Source organism: Echeneis naucrates, chromosome 6 (assembly GCF_900963305.1).
Source record: "Echeneis naucrates chromosome 6, fEcheNa1.1, whole genome shotgun sequence".
NCBI classification, from domain to species: Eukaryota; Metazoa; Chordata; class Actinopteri; order Carangiformes; family Echeneidae; genus Echeneis; species Echeneis naucrates.
This window is the reverse complement of record NC_042516.1, coordinates 12586092-12604689: the sequence shown is the minus strand read 5'-3', so window position 1 is coordinate 12604689 and position 18598 is coordinate 12586092. Positions and strand designations below refer to the sequence as shown.

General features: G+C 42.6%; 2 protein-coding genes across 6 annotated transcripts in view; one reads left to right on the top strand and one right to left on the bottom strand.

Annotated features, from left to right (window-relative positions):
* Nucleotides 1–2407: 2407 nt before the first annotated feature.
* cpvl (carboxypeptidase vitellogenic like) lies at nt 2408–8127 on the top strand. Of its 2 annotated transcripts, none has more exons than XM_029505035.1 (13): nt 2408–2507; nt 2599–2777; nt 2882–3003; nt 3786–3894; nt 3989–4047; nt 4155–4234; nt 4341–4407; nt 4676–4798; nt 4951–5082; nt 5204–5302; nt 5403–5576; nt 5797–5979; nt 6067–8127. In XM_029505035.1, exons 1-13 carry the CDS (start codon nt 2503–2505, stop codon nt 6163–6165), a joined length of 1431 nt encoding a protein of 476 aa, XP_029360895.1. In that variant the 5' UTR covers nt 2408–2502; the 3' UTR covers nt 6166–8127. The 2 variants fall into 2 exon arrangements, with proteins under 2 accessions (XP_029360895.1, XP_029360894.1); XM_029505034.1 differs by having other exon boundaries at nt 2438–2507; nt 2590–2777.
* creb5b (cAMP responsive element binding protein 5b) overlaps nt 7346–18598 on the bottom strand; it is a 40881-nt gene continuing 29628 nt past the window's right edge. For 3 of the 4 annotated variants that reach the window (XM_029505031.1, XM_029505030.1, XM_029505032.1), the window contains exons 8-11: nt 13357–13680; nt 11907–12134; nt 11206–11314; nt 7346–10222 (exon numbers count right to left, since the gene is read on the bottom strand). In XM_029505031.1, the coding sequence (XP_029360891.1) occupies nt 10068–10222; nt 11206–11314; nt 11907–12134; nt 13357–13680 (816 nt within the window). In that variant the 3' untranslated portion in view covers nt 7346–10067. Of the gene's footprint in view, nt 10223–10264; nt 10869–11205; nt 11315–11906; nt 12135–13356; nt 13681–18598 lie in introns of those variants that run through there. The other variant, XM_029505033.1, reaches the window with a different exon arrangement.

Below are 18598 nucleotides of genomic sequence, written 5' to 3'. Positions count from 1 at the left end.
TGGTCGTGTTGCTAGCAATAACGACCCTCCCCAGATGCTGTGGTACAAGCACTGATGATGTGCTCCAGAGATCCTCTTCATTGGCACAGTGGGCATGATGGCGAGTTGACCTTTCCCCAACAGAAGAGGTTGGATGAGCTGGGCAGAATATCATACAAAGCCTGTATAAGGAACTTGATGGGGAAGATTCAGCCTTCCACAACTGTAAAACTGTAAAAATGTAAGCCTTAAATTGAATGTCTAATACAGAATTGGAACTAAAGGCTGAACTTTGGCTCATTATATGTAAAGTGGATTTAATAGGAGTCTGGTCACACTGTAGCAGTATGAAGTGTATTATGCCACTGGACCACAGGATACAGTATGAGAAAACATCCCAGCCTGCTGCTGCTGCGTTTTGGAAAATGGTAGCCTTGTGAGCCAATGCCTGTTCCCATACCTGGCACGCTCGTAGCTCCTCGACCCCAGCTCTCACTGCCTTCTGGACCAGGCCCTCCTCTCTCTGAGGAGCAGCCGAGTGCTGCTCGACCAACAGCCACAGATCCCACCAGTGCTCTGTGGCATCGCTGAGATTCGGTTTGGTCCACTGCTTCCAGTCCTCACCTCAATGCCTGCCTGGGAGACTTTTGGATCCCTGGACTCTGTATTGCAGCACCTCCCTCACTCTGATGCTGTTAAAGGGGAGGGTCAGTTTTTTCCTGATGCCATAGAGGGCGATGCTACTCCAGTCTAGTCTCTAGTCTGGAGATTAGTTTCCAGTCTCTGGAGGGTTCTGGTCTAGTCTGTAGTCTGTGGAGTCTGGTCTGTGGGGAGTCTCTGCTGCTCCTTGCTGTAGCCCAGCCCATGACTGTTCAGCTGCACAAGCCGGGAATCGAACCAGGACCATTATAAACCAGGCTTAATACGAGTCAATATTCTGCTCGGGTTGAAGGAAAAGCCTCCTCAGGCCGTCCTGTGATAGGGCAGAGCGCCACGCGTCATAAGCCAAAAGCCACGCCCACCGGGGAAAAAACTATCGCGGCACAATTTAAAAAACCCTGTTCAGTAGTTAGCTTAAAACATTATGTCAGCATGTCAGATGATTATTTTAACACGCTGGCTGTACCAAAAAAGAAAAAAACAGTACAATGAAAGACTCACATCTGTGGGTCTTTCTTATGGTTCCTTCTGTTTGTCTGCATTTTCATGAAGAAATTATCCCGCTGAATGGCCGGAGGTGACATACATTGATATTTACAACTAACGATCGAGTCCCCGGTAAGATCATCATTTAACCTAATAGCGAATTAAAAAGTAAGTTTACAACCGAACTAGGTTTCAAATCTGGGGTAAAAACGTGATTGTAACAGAAGCGGTGCTGCACGCAGCCCATTCCTCACAGTTCGCTCTTCTTACCTGGGTGTAAAACAAATTAAGCTGTAAATAAAAATATATTGAGGCTTACAATAAATATAGCAACTTCTGGCCAACCCATATCAATTCAGGTTCAAAAATCGTATAAACCACGCCCACTTTAAGTCCCACCCCTTCCGAGGACGATGACGGCGGCAGCTGATGAAGCAGGTAAAGAGGTGTATCCGCTCATCGCTGCAAAACGGGCTCAGCAACGGGGAACTATACTGAAATGAGATATTGTGCTAAAACACCTGGTTCATATCCACGCAGCTCCACTTTAGGGGATCAGGAAAGAGGCAGAAAGCTGCATTTTGATTCGTAACAGCAGCGGCACTTTTGTACGACTCCGGTGATTCGTTCTTTTTTCCCTGGTCCGCGCATGCGCGCCACAGGCTCAGCTTCTCTGTATAGGAATGGCTGATTCCTTCATGACTCATAAAATAAGCTTTGAGGTTCTGAGTCTCTCGTTCACTTGTCACATGACCGCTGCGCAGGCTCAGTGTGGGAATGGCTGATTCCATCACAACAGGAACATGACCAATGCTGTTACTACTGCTGAGGAGAGCTATCTGACGTTAGCATTAGCTACGTAGCTATGGGGTGGATGTTTAATTTGCCTTTCTGTTTCTGTCATACACTACATGGTTTCAGTGACGGCCATCATAAAATGAGAATTTAATTTAATGATATTTAATGATAGAGTAATCAGTAACTCAACTTCAGTAGGATTTGGTTCCAAAAGGGTGCTCAGTAGTTTAACAAAAGCAAACTTTTGTATTATATGCCAAGTTGAAGCACACCATGTTGCTCTTCAGTGTTCAGACATTACTCAAATGACAACTACAGCGCAACACTGGTTCCTATGAACGAAATGGACGACTGACTTGAAAAAAAGATTCGTTAATTTTTACTGAGCGGCATTAAAAGACCTGAGTCAGTAAAAAGATCCGAACTCCCATCGCTACTTCACTGTGAGAGAAATCCCCCAACTCAGACGACACAGAAACCACGTGATCCTGACTCTCACATGACCGACCTGGAGAGGATCACGTGACCATCCTCGCAAATTTCAGCTGGTCGCCCGGTGGACACATCTGCAGGCTGAAGATGGGGTGAGTTTTCAGACAAATGAGACGGATGCGCTTGGTTTGTCGGGGCCGCAGTCGGACCGTATTGTGATATGAATCTTGTAAGTGTTGGCAGGCTGCTGAGGGAAACTCTGGGTGTCTTGTTACTCTGGGCCTGTCTGGACTCCGCACACTCCAGAGGCTGCTCGGCGTTTTTCTGTGGAAAAGCTCACCGTGTCAGCGCGCTGAACGGGGCGGACCCCGGGTCGCCCCTCTTCCTCACGCCTTACCTGGAGAGAGGTGACATAGCTGAAGGTAAATGTTCCGTTTGACCCTACAGTTACAGATCAGGACCCTCACACTGGACGAAGGGCCAGTCGCTGCATTTTTGCTTGTCACTAATGTTGATGTGTTTGCAGCCAGGAAGCTGAGTGTGGTAGGAGATCTGCCGGGACCCAACGTCAAGAGCCATGCTGGCTACTTCACTGTCAACAAGAAGTACAACAGCAACCTCTTCTTCTGGTTCTTCCCTACGCTCATGGTAGATTTCATTCTCTTTGCCACAGCATTTCGATATCATACTGTTATTTCTGTTTTCGCAGCTTTTTGAAGTGATGTGAATGAAGTGGGGGTTCTGACACACATTATTACGCTTGTTTCATTTGGAACAGGCCTTTTCTGTGTCTGCTGTGTCTTCCCGGTGCCCCCTCAGTCAATATGTGATAAGATATTGCAGCTTGTGTGTCTGATCAAGTGTAATACAGAGACATCATGGCAGCATTTAGAATTTTGTTAAATGTCACAGAAGACTAAATATTATCCAAGCTACACTGTAGTTCAAAACCATATCACTAAAACACCCCCCCCCCCAAAAATAAAAACACCTCTAAGGTCAAGCTACCTAGCTTTTATTTCATTCATCCAGTTCATCTCCTGTGTTAATGCTTCTGTGGGTGACCGATACGGTTTAGAGGGTTTGGTTTTATATTGTACTTTTCAGCCACTGTGGTGTTGTCACCTCATGTGAAAGCTAAAATCCTCTTTTAGTCTAAAATGGATCAGTTAATAATTAGCGACAACTTGACAGTAGATGAATGTTTGGCATTGTTTCTGATTATTTGCCACATCTCTACACACCTGGCCTCATTTTAATCCTAATGACTTTAACAGGATAGGTAGTCCAGCATGACTGGTCTATTAACATACAATTAAATTGTAATAAAAGTTATTTATTGATTTATTTATTTATTTTCTTTTTTATAAAGTCTCCACAAGGTGGAGCTGACATCTTAAACTTTATATCTGCTCTGGCCTGTCTGATAGCCGAGGACTGCTCCAATCCTGCTCTGGCTGCAAGGTGGACCTGGTGGCACGTCCATGTTTGGTCTGTTTGTGGAACATGGACCGTATGTGGTTTACAAGAACATGACTGGTAAGGAAAGCAGCAGATACTGTACACTACACTGTAACGGTGATAAAACCTGAGTATTATTAAGCGTTTCTGACATGTCTTTTTGTCTCGGCAGTTGATCTGAGGGACTACGCCTGGACAACCAGATATTCAGTCTTGTACATTGACAACCCAGTCAGTATTTTAAATTTGTCCTCCAACCAAAACTAATTTCGCTCTAGATTTCTCAGCTGCTTATTTTATGTGCATGGACATTCACTGAAAAATAATTTGTTTTCTAGGTTGGAACCGGTTTCAGCTTCACTGAGGATGACAGAGGCTTTGCTCAGAATCAGGATGATGTTGGTAGAGACCTGTACAGGTAAAACAATGTAATCCAAATCGGACACATTCATTTCGGCGCCTTGGCCTTTAAATCTGGTGTTGTATTGATTACTGGCCTTAATTGTCCCTTTCTCTCTTTTAAGTGCTTTAACACAGTTCTTCCAGATGTTTCCAGAGTACCAAACCAATGACTTCTATGCAACTGGAGAGGTAAAATCTTTTTCTTTCTTCTTTTCAGTAGTAGCATCATAAAAGGCTTTTTAAATTTTGCAGATAATAATGAGATGTCCTAGTTTGCGGATTTGTCTTTGTTAGAGAAACCTTGTGCCATTCATATGACACAAAACTACAAATAACATTTCCCACTGCTTCCATAAGATCTAATTTGGCTATAGTAGCTTCAGACGACACTTAAATACACCTTGGCACTTAGTTAAGGAAATGTCCTTATCATGTGAACTTTTCTGTCTCCATACAGTCTTATGCAGGGAAATATGTTCCTGCCATTTCTTACTACATCCATAAAAATAACCCCACTGCAAAGGTGAAAATCAACTTCAAGGGGATGGCAATTGGCGATGGACTCTGTGATCCAGAAGTGGTTAGTCACTCTCTTTGTGATTTATGTTCTTTATGCGCTGTGGGAGTTGCCCCTTAAAATCATCACATTTCTCATCTTTCGTCTAAAATCAAAAGTTGATTTTTTTTTTTTTTTTTTTTTTTTTTTTCCCCTCCCCCCTCCCCCCACTTCAGATGCTCGGGGGTTATGGTGAATTCCTGTACCAAACAGGCATGATAGATGAACACCAGAAGAGCTATGTTGTGCAGCAGACAGACTACGCTGTGGAGCTCATCCAGCAGCAGAAGTGGGTGGAAGCTTTTAAGGTAAGTAGAGTTCAAACCCTGAGTTGAGTTTTTATGCAGAATTACACAAGTTTCTCATCAGTCAAAGAATGCACATATATGAAACTGAATTCAAAATCTTAGGCAATATTTCTGTCTTCAGGTTTTTGATCGCTTGCTAAATGCTGACATAGATCCATATCCTTCCTTCTTTGAAAATGCCACAGGCTGCACCAACTACTTCAACTACATGACATGTCAGGTATTTAAAAATACTGGCAATGCTCAAGGCTGCCCACGTGACTTTTACAAACATGTGAACCCGTGACTAATATTGTATACCTTATTTGTGTGTGCCACAGGAGCCTGAAGACCAGGAATACTTCTCCCAGTTTGTGACGCTGCCGGCAGTGCGACGTGCCATCCATGTGGGGAACCTGACCTTTCATGATGGCTCAGAGGTGGAGAAACACCTCGTGCAGGATGTCATGAAGAGCATCAAACCGTGGCTGGGGGTGCTGATGGACAACTACAGGGTAAAAATTTCTCCTCTAGTTTGTCCTTAATTTCATGCACAACAGAAACATGTTTACATTGTGCCAAAATGCTTCATTTTAGTTTTAGTATCATTTGAAATAATTAATGTTTCTGATTTTTAAATAATTGAAGAAAAAAATTGCAGCTTTCTTTTGCATATCCTGAAGCCTGAAGTATGTTGTCTTTATTAAGCCTTTTTTCCCTCTTCCTTATGTCCAGGTCCTGATCTACAGCGGCCAACTAGATGTAATCGTAGCTGCTCCTCTCACTGAGAGGTTCCTGCCGACCGTCAACTGGACCGGTGCTGCGGAGTACAAAACAGCCCCCCGCTACCACTGGAAGGTCCAGCCGAGCGACACAGAGGTGGCCGGTTACGTTAGACAAGTGCAAGAATTTTTCCAAGTGAGCAGATATTTTCATCACTGTCAACAAAAATATGAGTCCACTACACGTTTTCAAAATCTTTTGACTTTCATTTTTGCTGCACAGGTCGTCATCAGGGGAGGGGGACATATTCTTCCTTATGACCAACCAGCGAGGTCCTTTGACATGATTGACAGATTCCTTTCAACGCGAGGCTACGTATGAAATACAGCCGATCAAAGCGCCTTCGCCTTAAACAGCATATGTATCATCAGTGATTGAGTTTCAAAGACTGATTATCACATCCAATTTAAATCAGCACACTCAGATTTATTTAGCATATTGGTTGAAGATTTGGGGGAGTGGGTTGTTTTTTGTTGTTGTTGTTTTTGTTTTGTTTTGTTTTATTTTCCATGCCAGTGTTTTTACTGGGAGACATTTTGCTCCTGGCTTTGGTCTACTCCCTGCTGCTCTGTGAAAGAAATAACTCCTCTTCACCTGGAGTCAGACATATGAATACCAGCCTACATGAAAGAATTCAGCTTTTGGCAAAAATTAAATGAAAACTAAATTCTTTGAAAATGAAGTTAAAGTTTGTCTCTTTTGGGAATGCGTAAGGGCAAATGTAGCTTGTGTTGCAACCAGTCAGTGCTGGTTGGAGGATTAAATTTAACGATTGGCCTGAAAAAATTACTTAAAATAAAATAGTTGGGTTTTATTTTCTAAATCTGAATATTTTATTTCTAAGAACAAAATTACATTTGCTGTTTATTTGCACAAAAAAAACTGCCTTTTTTGCACGTAGTGCTTGTTCCATGTACACAAGGGGTCACTGTGCTAGAAGAAACTCCACAGCATACTCAGGAACCAAAAACTTTACCACATTAAAATTACTGCTCTCATTTCATATACTTAAATGACTTTATGTCATTTCTCAGCTTATCTGAACTTAAGTCCTAAAATATTGAATGAAGCAATGTCTGTGAGGGAAGCATATGGGAGCCAGCACATGTCCAAAAGTTACAACAAAAGGCAGTGAGTGTTCACTTCATTGTCGTGACCAAAATCCAACATGCTGCAGGTTTGTGTAGTGATTTGGCATTTTGACAGAATGCCACAAAGATATTTGTGTGCTGAAGTTAAATGCCATGTTATTTCATCAGGTAACTATCAAGCTGTCTAGACGCTTCAATAATTAATGAGTATTCTAAACCTTTAAAGCATCTAACTATTTAATGAGCAGTTATTGCTCAAGGACAAGCACCAGAAAATGCTGACGATCATTTGATTTGTTTGATTAGTTAAATATTTCATGTCTCTGGGCTCGTTTTTTGCAGCCTGCTTATCAGCAAAGGAAATGATTGCTGTGAAATCACGTCATGTAATATCATGTCTGTTACAGAACAAGTGCTTTATTCTCATACTGTAATGTAACTGCAGTGATAACTTTAGCATCTGTACAATTGCAAAACAAATTAAAATGGAGACAATGCCATTACAGACACAAAAAAATGTACAAAGTTATGCAGGTAAGAATGGATTCATCAGTTCATTACATATAAACAATTTATTTAAGCGCTGAAATGAGCCTTGACATACAACAAAAGGCAACAAGTGCTATGCAAATATTATTTACAAACATGTACCACATATGTACTCCCTTCAAAAAGAAAGGTGGTTGCATTACATGTACAGGATTACAGAAATTAATGACATTATGTACAATATTTATAGTTTTACATTTAAAATAATAGTTATAATTAATGTGTGGTAATTGTTCTCCACCTTTCACACAATTCCACACAGACACACTCACACTGTACTTCCATCTGTCCTTTTATTCTGCCTCTACAGTAACAATGTCTTTTTCTGAACCTGGATCAAAATGAAGGTAGAGACTTTACAACATCATCTTCCCAATGATTCCAGTTAAGTGTTTTGAGGTCATTACCATATTTTCACATGCAAGCAGTTTACTCGGAATGGTCTAAAAGGTGATGCGTGGTTTATGAAACAACCAAAAATAAGGCAAGCTTCAGTTCCAAGGGTCTGTACAGTTAAACCCTTTCCGAAGGAATCGGCTTCTCCATCAACACGCATACTGTTCTGCAAACACATACTCCGCAGTTCAACAGTGCGAATGCCTTGATAAAACATGAATGTAACCCATTATCAGAATAAAAAGCATTTTCAATTCACATCCTTCATCTTTGACAAAATTGGAGCTGGAGGGTTTTTTGTTCCTCCAGATTAAAAAGGGCACAGACTAAATGGTCCAGGCTCCTTAACTGAGCCTCATCTTACAATGTAACGTCTAAGTCCCCTTCTTTTATCTATGTGTGCATGCCAGGCACAGTCTCTACATAAAGCCAAACATAGATTTCGCTGGTGTGTCAAAAAGGGGGTTCACTGAGAATTACTCGGACCTTAATATGGCTATTCTAGCCTCTGGCATGACAGAGGACAAAGTGCATAGACAGCTCTGCAATCACTCCACCTGTCAGTGGAATGTATTTCACCCATTCTACTGTAAAACACAGTGCATTATGGTCATCATGCTAATGAATCGACATTCCTGGTCATAGAGGAAAGAAGGAAGGAAGAGGAGTCTTAGTCAATGTGAGAAGGCATTACGTTTGAAGGCAGGCAGGGAGATAGAAAAGGTCAAGCCTGTGTCAATTTCAGTGCATCCATGGCCAATCTGAAATACAAATGAAGCCTGAGAGAGAACCAGAGAGAAATTGATGAAGAGGTCAGAGGGCAAATGGATCGCGGGTTAATTCCTGGGTGAGCTGGTTTTGCCCTGCAGTAACGTGCAGCAAACATGTATGACAAAGCAAATAACAGATAGAATTATTAGTAATGCCTTGATTGTATTGAAGAAAAAGCAAAGATCATTATGTTGATCAGAAAAGGTTTTGTTGTCTAGAGTAAGCCAACAAAAGATTTCAGGCACATTGTGACATTTGGGAAAGCACAGGCATTAACTTCTCCCTGTTAGAAACTGTAAAAACAGACAGTTGTGGGATGAAGAAGAAAAAATCATGCTCAGCCAATATCTCCCTCTTTTCTTTTTTTTTCAACACACCCACTGAACTTTGTTCTGCAGAGAAAGAAGGCAAAATACAAGCACATAATATACATTATTCACATGCACACTCAAAACAATGCATACGTACACAATCAAAAGTTATATTCATATAGAATTTGAATCCAAAATGTGGATCCAGATGAACAAACACACACAAAAGAGGCCTCAATAATTAAAGCTTCAGTTGGTCCTGGAGAGCGAAGGAGTTTATTCCAACTCCCGAGCTGCCTCACTGGTATCACAGTGTACAGTTCTGTAGCTGTAACAGCACTGTATGTCCTCTGGACCAGATTGGCTTGGCCATGCTGATCATAACGTGGACATACACTAAAGAAGATGATCAATACTCCAATGTATTGCTTCTATTTGATCGTACGGTACTTTCGCTGTCATGCTATATATCATAACACTCTTTGAGAATACCTCTGACAGGGAAAAGGTTAACAGTCTTAGAAATTTCTAGAAAACATCATTACACCTGCTTGCATATTCCTGTCTTCAGGACAACATGGCGACAGTCTGACTTGGTTTCAGAAGATTAAACTGGAGATCAACATCCCACTTAATTCGTCTTCTGTATGATTACACATGCTACATACACCCATACTGTCCACATGTGACACAATGATTTGACTCATTATTCAGTCCATTAGGCATACAAAGATGTAAGCTCTGCTTATAGAGATGACAGTCTGTGGCTTATATCTCTTTCCTCTGGTTCGATGACCACCATGGTCCACTTGTACCATTACACAAGAAAAGTCCCTTAAATGCTGCATGAGATTAGCAAACCTCCATTTATGCTAAGCACAAAAAGCAGACTAAAAAAAGAGGCAACAAACCATAGAACACTTATGCGTTAATAGGGTTGGTCTATAAAAATACATACTGTAGCTACTGTATAAAGAGCAGCCTCACAGGCCTTTGAGGTTTTTCTTGATGGAGGGGAGGACAGCATGTGCAACTGGCGACCCTCAGAAAGCAGGGGAGCAAACGAGGAGTTCAGGGCTACAGCCGTGGTCATAGTCTATGGTCTCTAGTGGATGGGGTTAATGTCTGTGCGGTGGTTGGCTTGCCCGTGAACACTGCTGCCCCCTACAGTCGTGGTGGAGGTGGTGATGGTGTTGTGCTGAATGACCTGCTGCTGTGAACATGCTGGCACTGGACTTCCCGCTGGACTGCTCTCTGGACCTAGGGACACAACAGAGACATCACTGAGAATTGACAACACATGTAAAGTATGTGTGTGTGTGCAAGTACAAATACCTTCTGAGTGTACAGACAGGCTTCAAAATGTAATGTGAAAAAAACAACTAACCAACCAAAGATTGTTATTGTAAAAAGACAGCTTTATTAGCAGAAGAAAATAAATTTTCAAACACATGGTGCACTTGATTCACAGCCAACTTCTCACCTGTTATCCTAAAATGGGCCATGAACACAAAAATGGAAAAGTACTTCATTCAACTCAATGAACACTACTGATGAATTTTAGGCATACTGAAGGTGGCATCTGTACACAAGCTGGACTCATCGATGAAAGGCACCCAGCCCAGCCCGGGAGTTGGCTCTCTCCTGTATAAAAGCACCATTCAGCCAAAGGGGATGTGAGACTTATTTTCCTGTGCTAAAGCCACACAGGGAGGTGCCTTATCCTAATTGCATGGAAATGTCATTTGTATCCGTATCAAAGGGTGGGACTCTGATGTCATACACAGCTGAGAAACAGTCCAATGATCATTTAGATCCTAGGGCATCCATGAGAGGTTGGGTGCCAACGTACTGCCTGTGACGTCTTTCTCACGTTGTGTCTCGGCTGCCTCGAAGCACTGAGGTGCTGTCAGATGGAAAAACAGGTCTCATATGGAATTCAGACTAACTCCCTGCCCAGGCGGGCTACCAGAGTGTGCAACACCCATGTGTCAAAGGATGAGTCCTGCAGCAAGCGTGGGAGCAGGATATCGGCACATAGGAGCGAACAGTTTTAGCAGTTACCGTGCGTCCATCACAGATTTGTCTGCAAAGCTCATACCTTTACTCTGGCAAGACAATCAGAGACCATTTCCACAGCAGTGCTATCTGCGCCGCAGGGCAAAGGCAAATACATGAAGGTGCGCTTTTGGTTAAGTTCCCAAGCGTGTGTATGTGTCTGTGTTTATATTTGAGCTACTCACTGAGGTAACCTTGGGACTCTTTCTGCATAGTGGTGATGGGACAGTCCTTGTGTGTGAGGAGAAGTTGCTTGAGTTGAGTCACCTCATTCTTCAGCATGGTCACTTCATTCTAAAATACAGAGGAAACACATTGTGAGACTGTCATCCTTGGAAACCACAATTAAAGGAGGCTATGTTAGCAGCAACATATCCCTGATACAATGATAATTTATGCCCGGGCTATTTATATTTTTGATTGTTTTTTTGCAATTTGAAATTGAAAACTTAATTACAAATTTTGGACATTCAGTTGCATTATGGGAAGTGCAGGATCCTGTGTTTGACCTGATCCTGAGCTTGACCTGCCTAAAATTAAAATGGTTCAACCTCTGCTGCTTTGATTTTCTCCTTTCATAAGAATACTGATTAATAATAATCTATGTTTAAGTTTATTGTGAGTCATCTAATTTAATGGACATGCAATACAAAATTTTTATGACAAATTAAAATACATTTCATATTTTTTAAATACAACTGATCTTTTCAGCCTTGTTCTTATACCCATGTTTACAGCACACCAACTTATTACCATTATGCTTGGTGCAAAACAGGAAATCATCATAGTTATTAATGAGGAAGTGAGCCAGAAACACAAGCCCGTTGTAATATGGGACTGTGGGTGTTGTGTGCAGATTTGGTCATACAGGTTCAAAGGTTTATACCTGAAGTTGCATGTTAGTCTGAGTGAGCTCTTCAGCTTTCTTCTCTAACGACATCACCCACACTTTTCTCTTCTGCCTGCATCTTGTTGCTGCTGCTCTGTTTCGCTCCAGAAACTTCCGTCGGCGCTCATCCGGATCTTCGTCCACTACTCGTCGGCGCCGCCCACCACTAGGGGGTGGAGACTGCAATGTCTGCGTGGGCTGCATCTGCTGGGTTGCAGGTGACATCTGAAACATGGAGAAAGAGCATCAGCATCACTGAGCCCTTTCATGAGACACCTGCCATCATCTGACCAGACATGTCACTAATCTGACACATCTGGAAAACACCTGTCTACTCTCAACACAAAACAAGCATCTGTACATTACCCAAAAACAACATCTGGTGTAACGTGCCTTTTCAGCTAGGCTGTGGGCGTCAGGAGTGACTGAGTGAGTGACTGGGCTGATTCACCATCCTGCCCACCTTGTTAAGGAGGTGTCAGGAGGCAGTTTTCCAACGCCCACTTCCACTCAGACTAACACTAGCAGACACAGTCAAAACGGTTGTTTCTTAAACTGAACATGCAGTGACGGATCTTGACATATCCTTGGCAAGGTCAAGTGTTTTCAGCCTTTAGATCATTACCATTTTTATGAGAAGCATGGAAAATACAAGCTGCTTTAATGACCACTGAGCATACAAAGTGTTGTTTTAATGCCTTAATGGTGCCTTTAGAATATACAGTGGCTTACATTCTTGGATGGCGGGCAGTCCTTCAGCTGAATTGATAGCACTGAAGCGGGCATAAGACAATGCTGGGATAAACTGTCTTTTATCATTTTTAATGCTGTGATATTTAAACTTTCAATTACAATGAAAGCAAACATATTCACAGCTAAGATGTTCCTGGACTAATAGCCACAGCTGTCTTCTCTTCATCAGGACCAGCATGTATAAAACATCTTCTGCACCAGGAGCATTCGGAGGCCACATAATGGCAGCCTGGCATTGCAGGTAGGTGTGGAGCAAAGTTTCCAAAAGACAGCCCTGAGACTCTTTTGTAACAGCTATTTTATGGCTTATTCATGACCCTTTCCCTCCATGGCGGGCATCTGACACTGACCTGTAGCTGACCAACCTCAAAGAAAAAAATACCTTTTAGATGGTTGCCAGGAAACTACTTGGCGTTGTGGCTGCAGTAAGGGAAAATGTGTTTGTCTACTGAATTACTGTGTGTTTGAAGCATCATTAAAGCTATACATCTATGCTAAACCACTAATAGCTGATTTCTGCATGGCTCAAAGGGCTACGCAAGCACTGCTTTGCTTTAGTCATGGCACATATTCAGTGGCTTTGAGCTACATGAGAGGTTTTATTGTGCAGTGCAGTTAATGTGTTATTGAACTTGTGGCTTTTCCTCTGGAACATCTAAAAGCTTCTGCTCTCCTGAGGATTGGTTTTGCTTACCTGTGAGCCAGAGTGCATTTGAGGGTGCGATGAGGTCTGGTGTGGGTGACCCGGATGAAGGTGGGGATTGTGGGAGTTGTGATGGGGGTTATGTCCCTGCGGGTGGTGGTGTGCAGGCTGGCCATGGCCCTGATTGTGGTGGTGATGGCTGTGGTGCTGGTACGCGTGGGGAGGCGCTTGCAGGTGCTGGTGTGGGTGAGAGTGCATGTGATGGTGGGCTCCCTGCTCCTGCCGTGATGACATCATCTCCATCATATGGCCCATGGAGTTCATGTTTCCGTTGGCAATGGCACCAGGGTGGTGTGAAAGTGCAGCCTTCAACCTCTGAGTAGACAAATTGGAAACCAAACAAGATCTTTAATATTATTTTATGAGTAAGTTTTCATTCTCATCTATCAATGCTGATTAGAGTGGGTTCATGTGGTCTGAGATGATGCATAGCTCCATAAATCCATATGTCAGGAGAACAATCAAAGCCACTTAGACTGTCCTCTGTCTCTCCTTCAGTCCTGTCATTTTCCCTCTGTACCTACATGATTGCCATCTCGTCAGTCCCTCCTGTTCATAATTCTAATAGCCTCTGTGTGTGTGTATGTGTGTGTATGTGTGTGTGTGTGTGTGTGTGTGTGTGTGTGTGTGTGTGTGCATGAATCCCCTGAATAAGGTGCGAAGGGGGAGTTGACCAGAGAAAAGCTGACTAAAGGTACACTTGTCTTTTTCATGTTTACTGAATGCACCTTTTTTAAGAGCCTGTTTTTCTGGGCATCACATAAACACAACCAGGGGACCAGAAAAAGAAAATCATAACCCAAACACTGGGGCGCCAAAATACGAGGTCAGACTTCATCTGTTGTACACAAACCTAGACAAAATAAAAATAAAAATTCATGACTTATTTTCATTTTAACAGCTTAAAGAATGACAGGTTAAGAGATTGTTGAGATCGCTATGCTTGGATAAATGTTCATCTTTTTACCACTGCTGATATGAACTAAGACTTTAGAAAGTAAAGGCTAAAATCTAGGCTTAAAACCCATCAATAATTAATTTCCTAGTCACGCCTGACAAAAAACAAGACTGAAAACAGAGGCATTCATTTCAAGGCTACCGTTGTGAATTCCACAAGTTTTCTATTCTCTTTCTTCAGGCTCTCTTTCCTGTCTCTGCTCCCTTCCCCCTTCTCCCAGCTGCTGTCAGTAAGTCCACACTGTGTCCAGGGCTCCATATCATTTAACAACCTTTACATTCATGATTCCCACAGGGAATGGCATCCAGCTGGTCTGGATCACAATGCTAGGACTCAACCAGAGCACAACATCAGCTCTCCTCTTCTCTCTCACACTGTCCATGTGTGAAGCACTTTTTACCAGGAGGATCAAGATGGAGTCAAACAAATCATTTTAGAAATAAAACTGTTATAAAAGCACTTTCTCTGCTGGTTTGTATTATATATATATATGTATTTGTGTAAGGATTTACTTGTGGAGAGCAGTATCTTTGCTTGGTTTTCCACATTTAGGGAACTACACATGAAACCAGACAACTGAAATTATGTGCTTGTCAAGCCTGTTTTTGCTGAATATAGTTTCTGCTTGTCATACCAATGGATGCCTGACATAGCCACACAACTGTACAATTCTTGAGCTTCATAATTTAGTTTCTATCTGTTGTCTACATGCAATTTCAAATTTGCTCTCATAATGCTTATCTCCATCTGTACAAACCTAACTCCTGCCTTCACCACAACACTCAGGGGCCACAGCCCTTCCTCTTGTGACCAGTGAGACAGAAGTTAAAATACCACAGGGTCTACACGAACACACAGCAGGCGGCCTCAGGCCTGCAGCTGTCCACTGCATAACAATCATACTGAGATTTCCTGAGTATAACAAGGAGCACTGAGTTTTTGAAGTAAAACATTACTAATTAAATATTGGTACTATGAACACTATACTTCATAGTCTCTACATGTTATATTTTTTTGTGTTGGATATCTACCTGGACATACAAAAAAATGCAGTAATAAAAAGCTAGCTGAGGTTAAACTGAAACAGAAAATGGATTTAAAAGAACTTACAGACAAGTGTTCCGTCTTATTACAAGATGAATTCTGAGTCTTATAGCCTTCACTAAAAGCCTTCCCTTCAGCCTTCAGCTTGTCATTCAGCACCAGGAAGGTGAGGCCAACCCTCTTGTGAGAGAAAACCAATCAGGGTTTGACAATCTCCTGTCACTCAGTCAGTCAGGCAGGCAATCACCTGAATGAACATAAGTCTGTGGAATCTGCTAGCCTCCCATCTGCATCTGTAGTCTGTTTCTGTGACCCTAGTAAACCCTAGACCCTCGCTGTCTGTGTGGTTAAGATGCTCATCAGGGGCTTGAGCTGCTTGAATTCTTGGAACAAGGGAAGAAGGACAGAGAGGGTAAAGGAAGGTGAGAAACAGGGAAAGAGAGACAGACAGAGAGAGCACGAATGAGAGTGAGGGGAGATTAGATGGCTTGTAGTGTCTCTTCCCCACACACCATCAGCCCAAGACAACGAGTGCTCATTTATCAGTGTCTCTGAGAGCTTTACAGCTGGCAGTGGAGGGCTATCTGTTTATTAATTGAATTAGCCCGTATCTGAGGGAGCCCCAGAGTGTCAGGATACACAGGCAGGTCAAAGAGCTGTGCAGCCACGACACAAGCTATAGGGGTGATGCTTGAAACAGAGTAGAGCAAATATTAAAAAAGAAGTCAAAAGAAAAGTAACATGCATGATTGTTGACACAGCAAAACTAATTTAGATTAAAAAAATTAAAGTATATCCAACAAGAAAAGACAACGGACTACTCGAAAATATGACACCAATAACAACAACACACACAAGTTAAACAACAGAGTTTAAATAATGTGCAACAGTACATTACCTCAGTGCAAGCTAATTCCTGAAGCTATCTGCACAAGTGCCTGCTACTGCTCCATCTGGAGACACAGCTCAGATAAACCCAGCTCGGCCAAAACTTAAGTCTTTGTATCCCGAACCACAGTGACGCAACTAAGGGACGTTAGCAAAGCGATGATGAGCAGGCTGTGATTCTCAAACACCTTCATCAGCTCCCTAATGACTCTTTAACACATGGTTGTATTTCCCCAGACTGTGCTAAGCACAGGAACTTAATCACCATGTGCATTTTACTCTAATAACACACACATACATATACATTTCTCCTGCAGCAACATAGCCACCACAGAAAACAGTCATTAAAGCAGTGCAGGTGTTAGCCTGTGGCAGTACAGGGTGCTCAAGATGGGTTGGCAGAGTCTGCCCTACCACTGTCTACACTGCTGCTGCTGAAAACTGGAAAAAAACACCAAGAGGATGAGAAGTCAATGACTCAGAGACATGAACACCTTTTTCAGGATAAATCTATAAGCATCCAGCCTTTGTATCTGTAATCAAATGCATTTGATACCACATTTCATGCATTTTGACAGTGTCCTGAAAGTAGGAAAGCTATTGATTTTCCATTGTTAAAACACTATGCCTGATTCAGCCATATTTTGCCCAGAGGGGAAGTATCTCCTCTTAGACCTTTGACCCATGACCTATCCACTTCAACTCCTTTTTTTTAGGCCTCTCTCATTTATGTGGTTTCAGGGATACCAGGTTATCACCCATTAATGATATTTATTAATGGCTGCTTCCTCTCTGACACGGGGGCCTTTGAGTGATGTCCCAGTGAGTGCTCTGGGCACATCCTGAGAACACACTCAGGTTTCTCCTTACCAGATGACTTCATATCTATTAACCCTGGGAGGAGAGAGCAAGAGCACAGAACAGGTACAAAGGAAAGAGACCACGCCCGCCATAAGATGGGTAAATCAAACCCTGTGAGGTCAAGGTGAGCATTTTTATGCTCCTTAAAAGTGGAGCAGTGTACTGTCAGGGGACCTCTGTCCCTCTGGCGCCTTACAGCAAGTTAGAAAGATTTAACCAGTCTGTGGAGTCATAGTTTTTAGTGCAAAAAGATCACAGTTTCAAATAGAGTTCTTCTGCTTCATATTAAACAGTCCACAGAGAAACATTCTCTGTCTTTCTCTATCCGCCTTTTGTTAACACTATACTAACACAGCAGCATGTTCAGAGATCATGCGTATGTGCACAGTATTTCTAATTGTATAATATATCGTAGCTGTAAATTTCCTGGCAGTGTATTTTGTAAGCCTAGCCCCCCTAACTCTCGCTCTAAACCCAACATGGGTTCACCATCTGCAGTTAAAAGCAGGAGTTTGGCTGCAATTCTTTGCCAAGAACTCAGAGGATCCAATTCCATCCTCCCATCTCTGCAACCACCACTACCCACCAGTGCCTGCCTGCAAAACCCACTCTCTGTCCCCTAAAACTCCACACCCCCATTAGTTTAAATTTTATTAGATTTCCCTCTCGCCCAGCGAGGCAGTAATACCCCTGCCCCTTCTTTCTCTCTCCCTTTCTCTCTCTCTCTCTCTCTTTCTCTCACACACACACACACACACCTCTTCCCTGTTCCTCCACCCCCTCTCCTTCTGCTTGCCAAGAGCTGGGGACTGTTAAACTGATTTCCTTAGGGAATGGCGAGGCAGACAGTCTGATGCGTTACTGGGCTGTACTGTCGCCCCCTCTCTCCTCTCTTGAGTTCTGGGCCAAGCTGATCAGAGCCGGGCCAAACAGAGCCTCCCTGTGGTTCCAGACACAGACGGGGAGATGGACATAGACTGGCTGTTCTGCCAGGGCCAGACGCTCTGGTGGTGCTCTGAGGAACTGTGGCGGCATGGGCGCAGTGAGACACACGCCCACTGAGGAACATACTCCAAAGCATTCGCTCATATTCTTGGCAGCTTCTCCACCCTGTCAAGTTAATGGATGGGCCTCTGACTCCAGTCTGTATATCCCCACTGTTCCCTCTCTTGTAAAGCCTTGCTCTAGTGCAGCCTACATGGTTATCACTACAACCACTGACAGAGTGTTGAATAAAGAGAATGTCTCAGATTAGGAAAGACAGACAAAACATGAATACAATAATAAACACGAACGTGTCTTAATTTGTGCCATTAAAAGTAACAGCAACAAGAAATAAGAAGACTGCTAAGTATAACACATATCTAATAATTGTGTATTTTGGATGAAACAATACTCCTGCCTCAACATATTTGAGCTGTCTATTAACATTTAGATGTGGATCACACCTTGTTAGACATTCATCTGATACATCAAAACAAC

Bases quoted from the DNA above. Each gene is read 5' to 3' on its own strand.
- cpvl (XM_029505034.1), top strand. The intron at 4,048-4,154 runs GTCAGTATTTTA...TTTGTTTTCTAG, and splicing joins TCTTGTACATTGACAACCCA to GTTGGAACCGGTTTCAGCTT. The intron at 5,303-5,402 runs GTATTTAAAAAT...TGTGTGCCACAG, and splicing joins TCAACTACATGACATGTCAG to GAGCCTGAAGACCAGGAATA.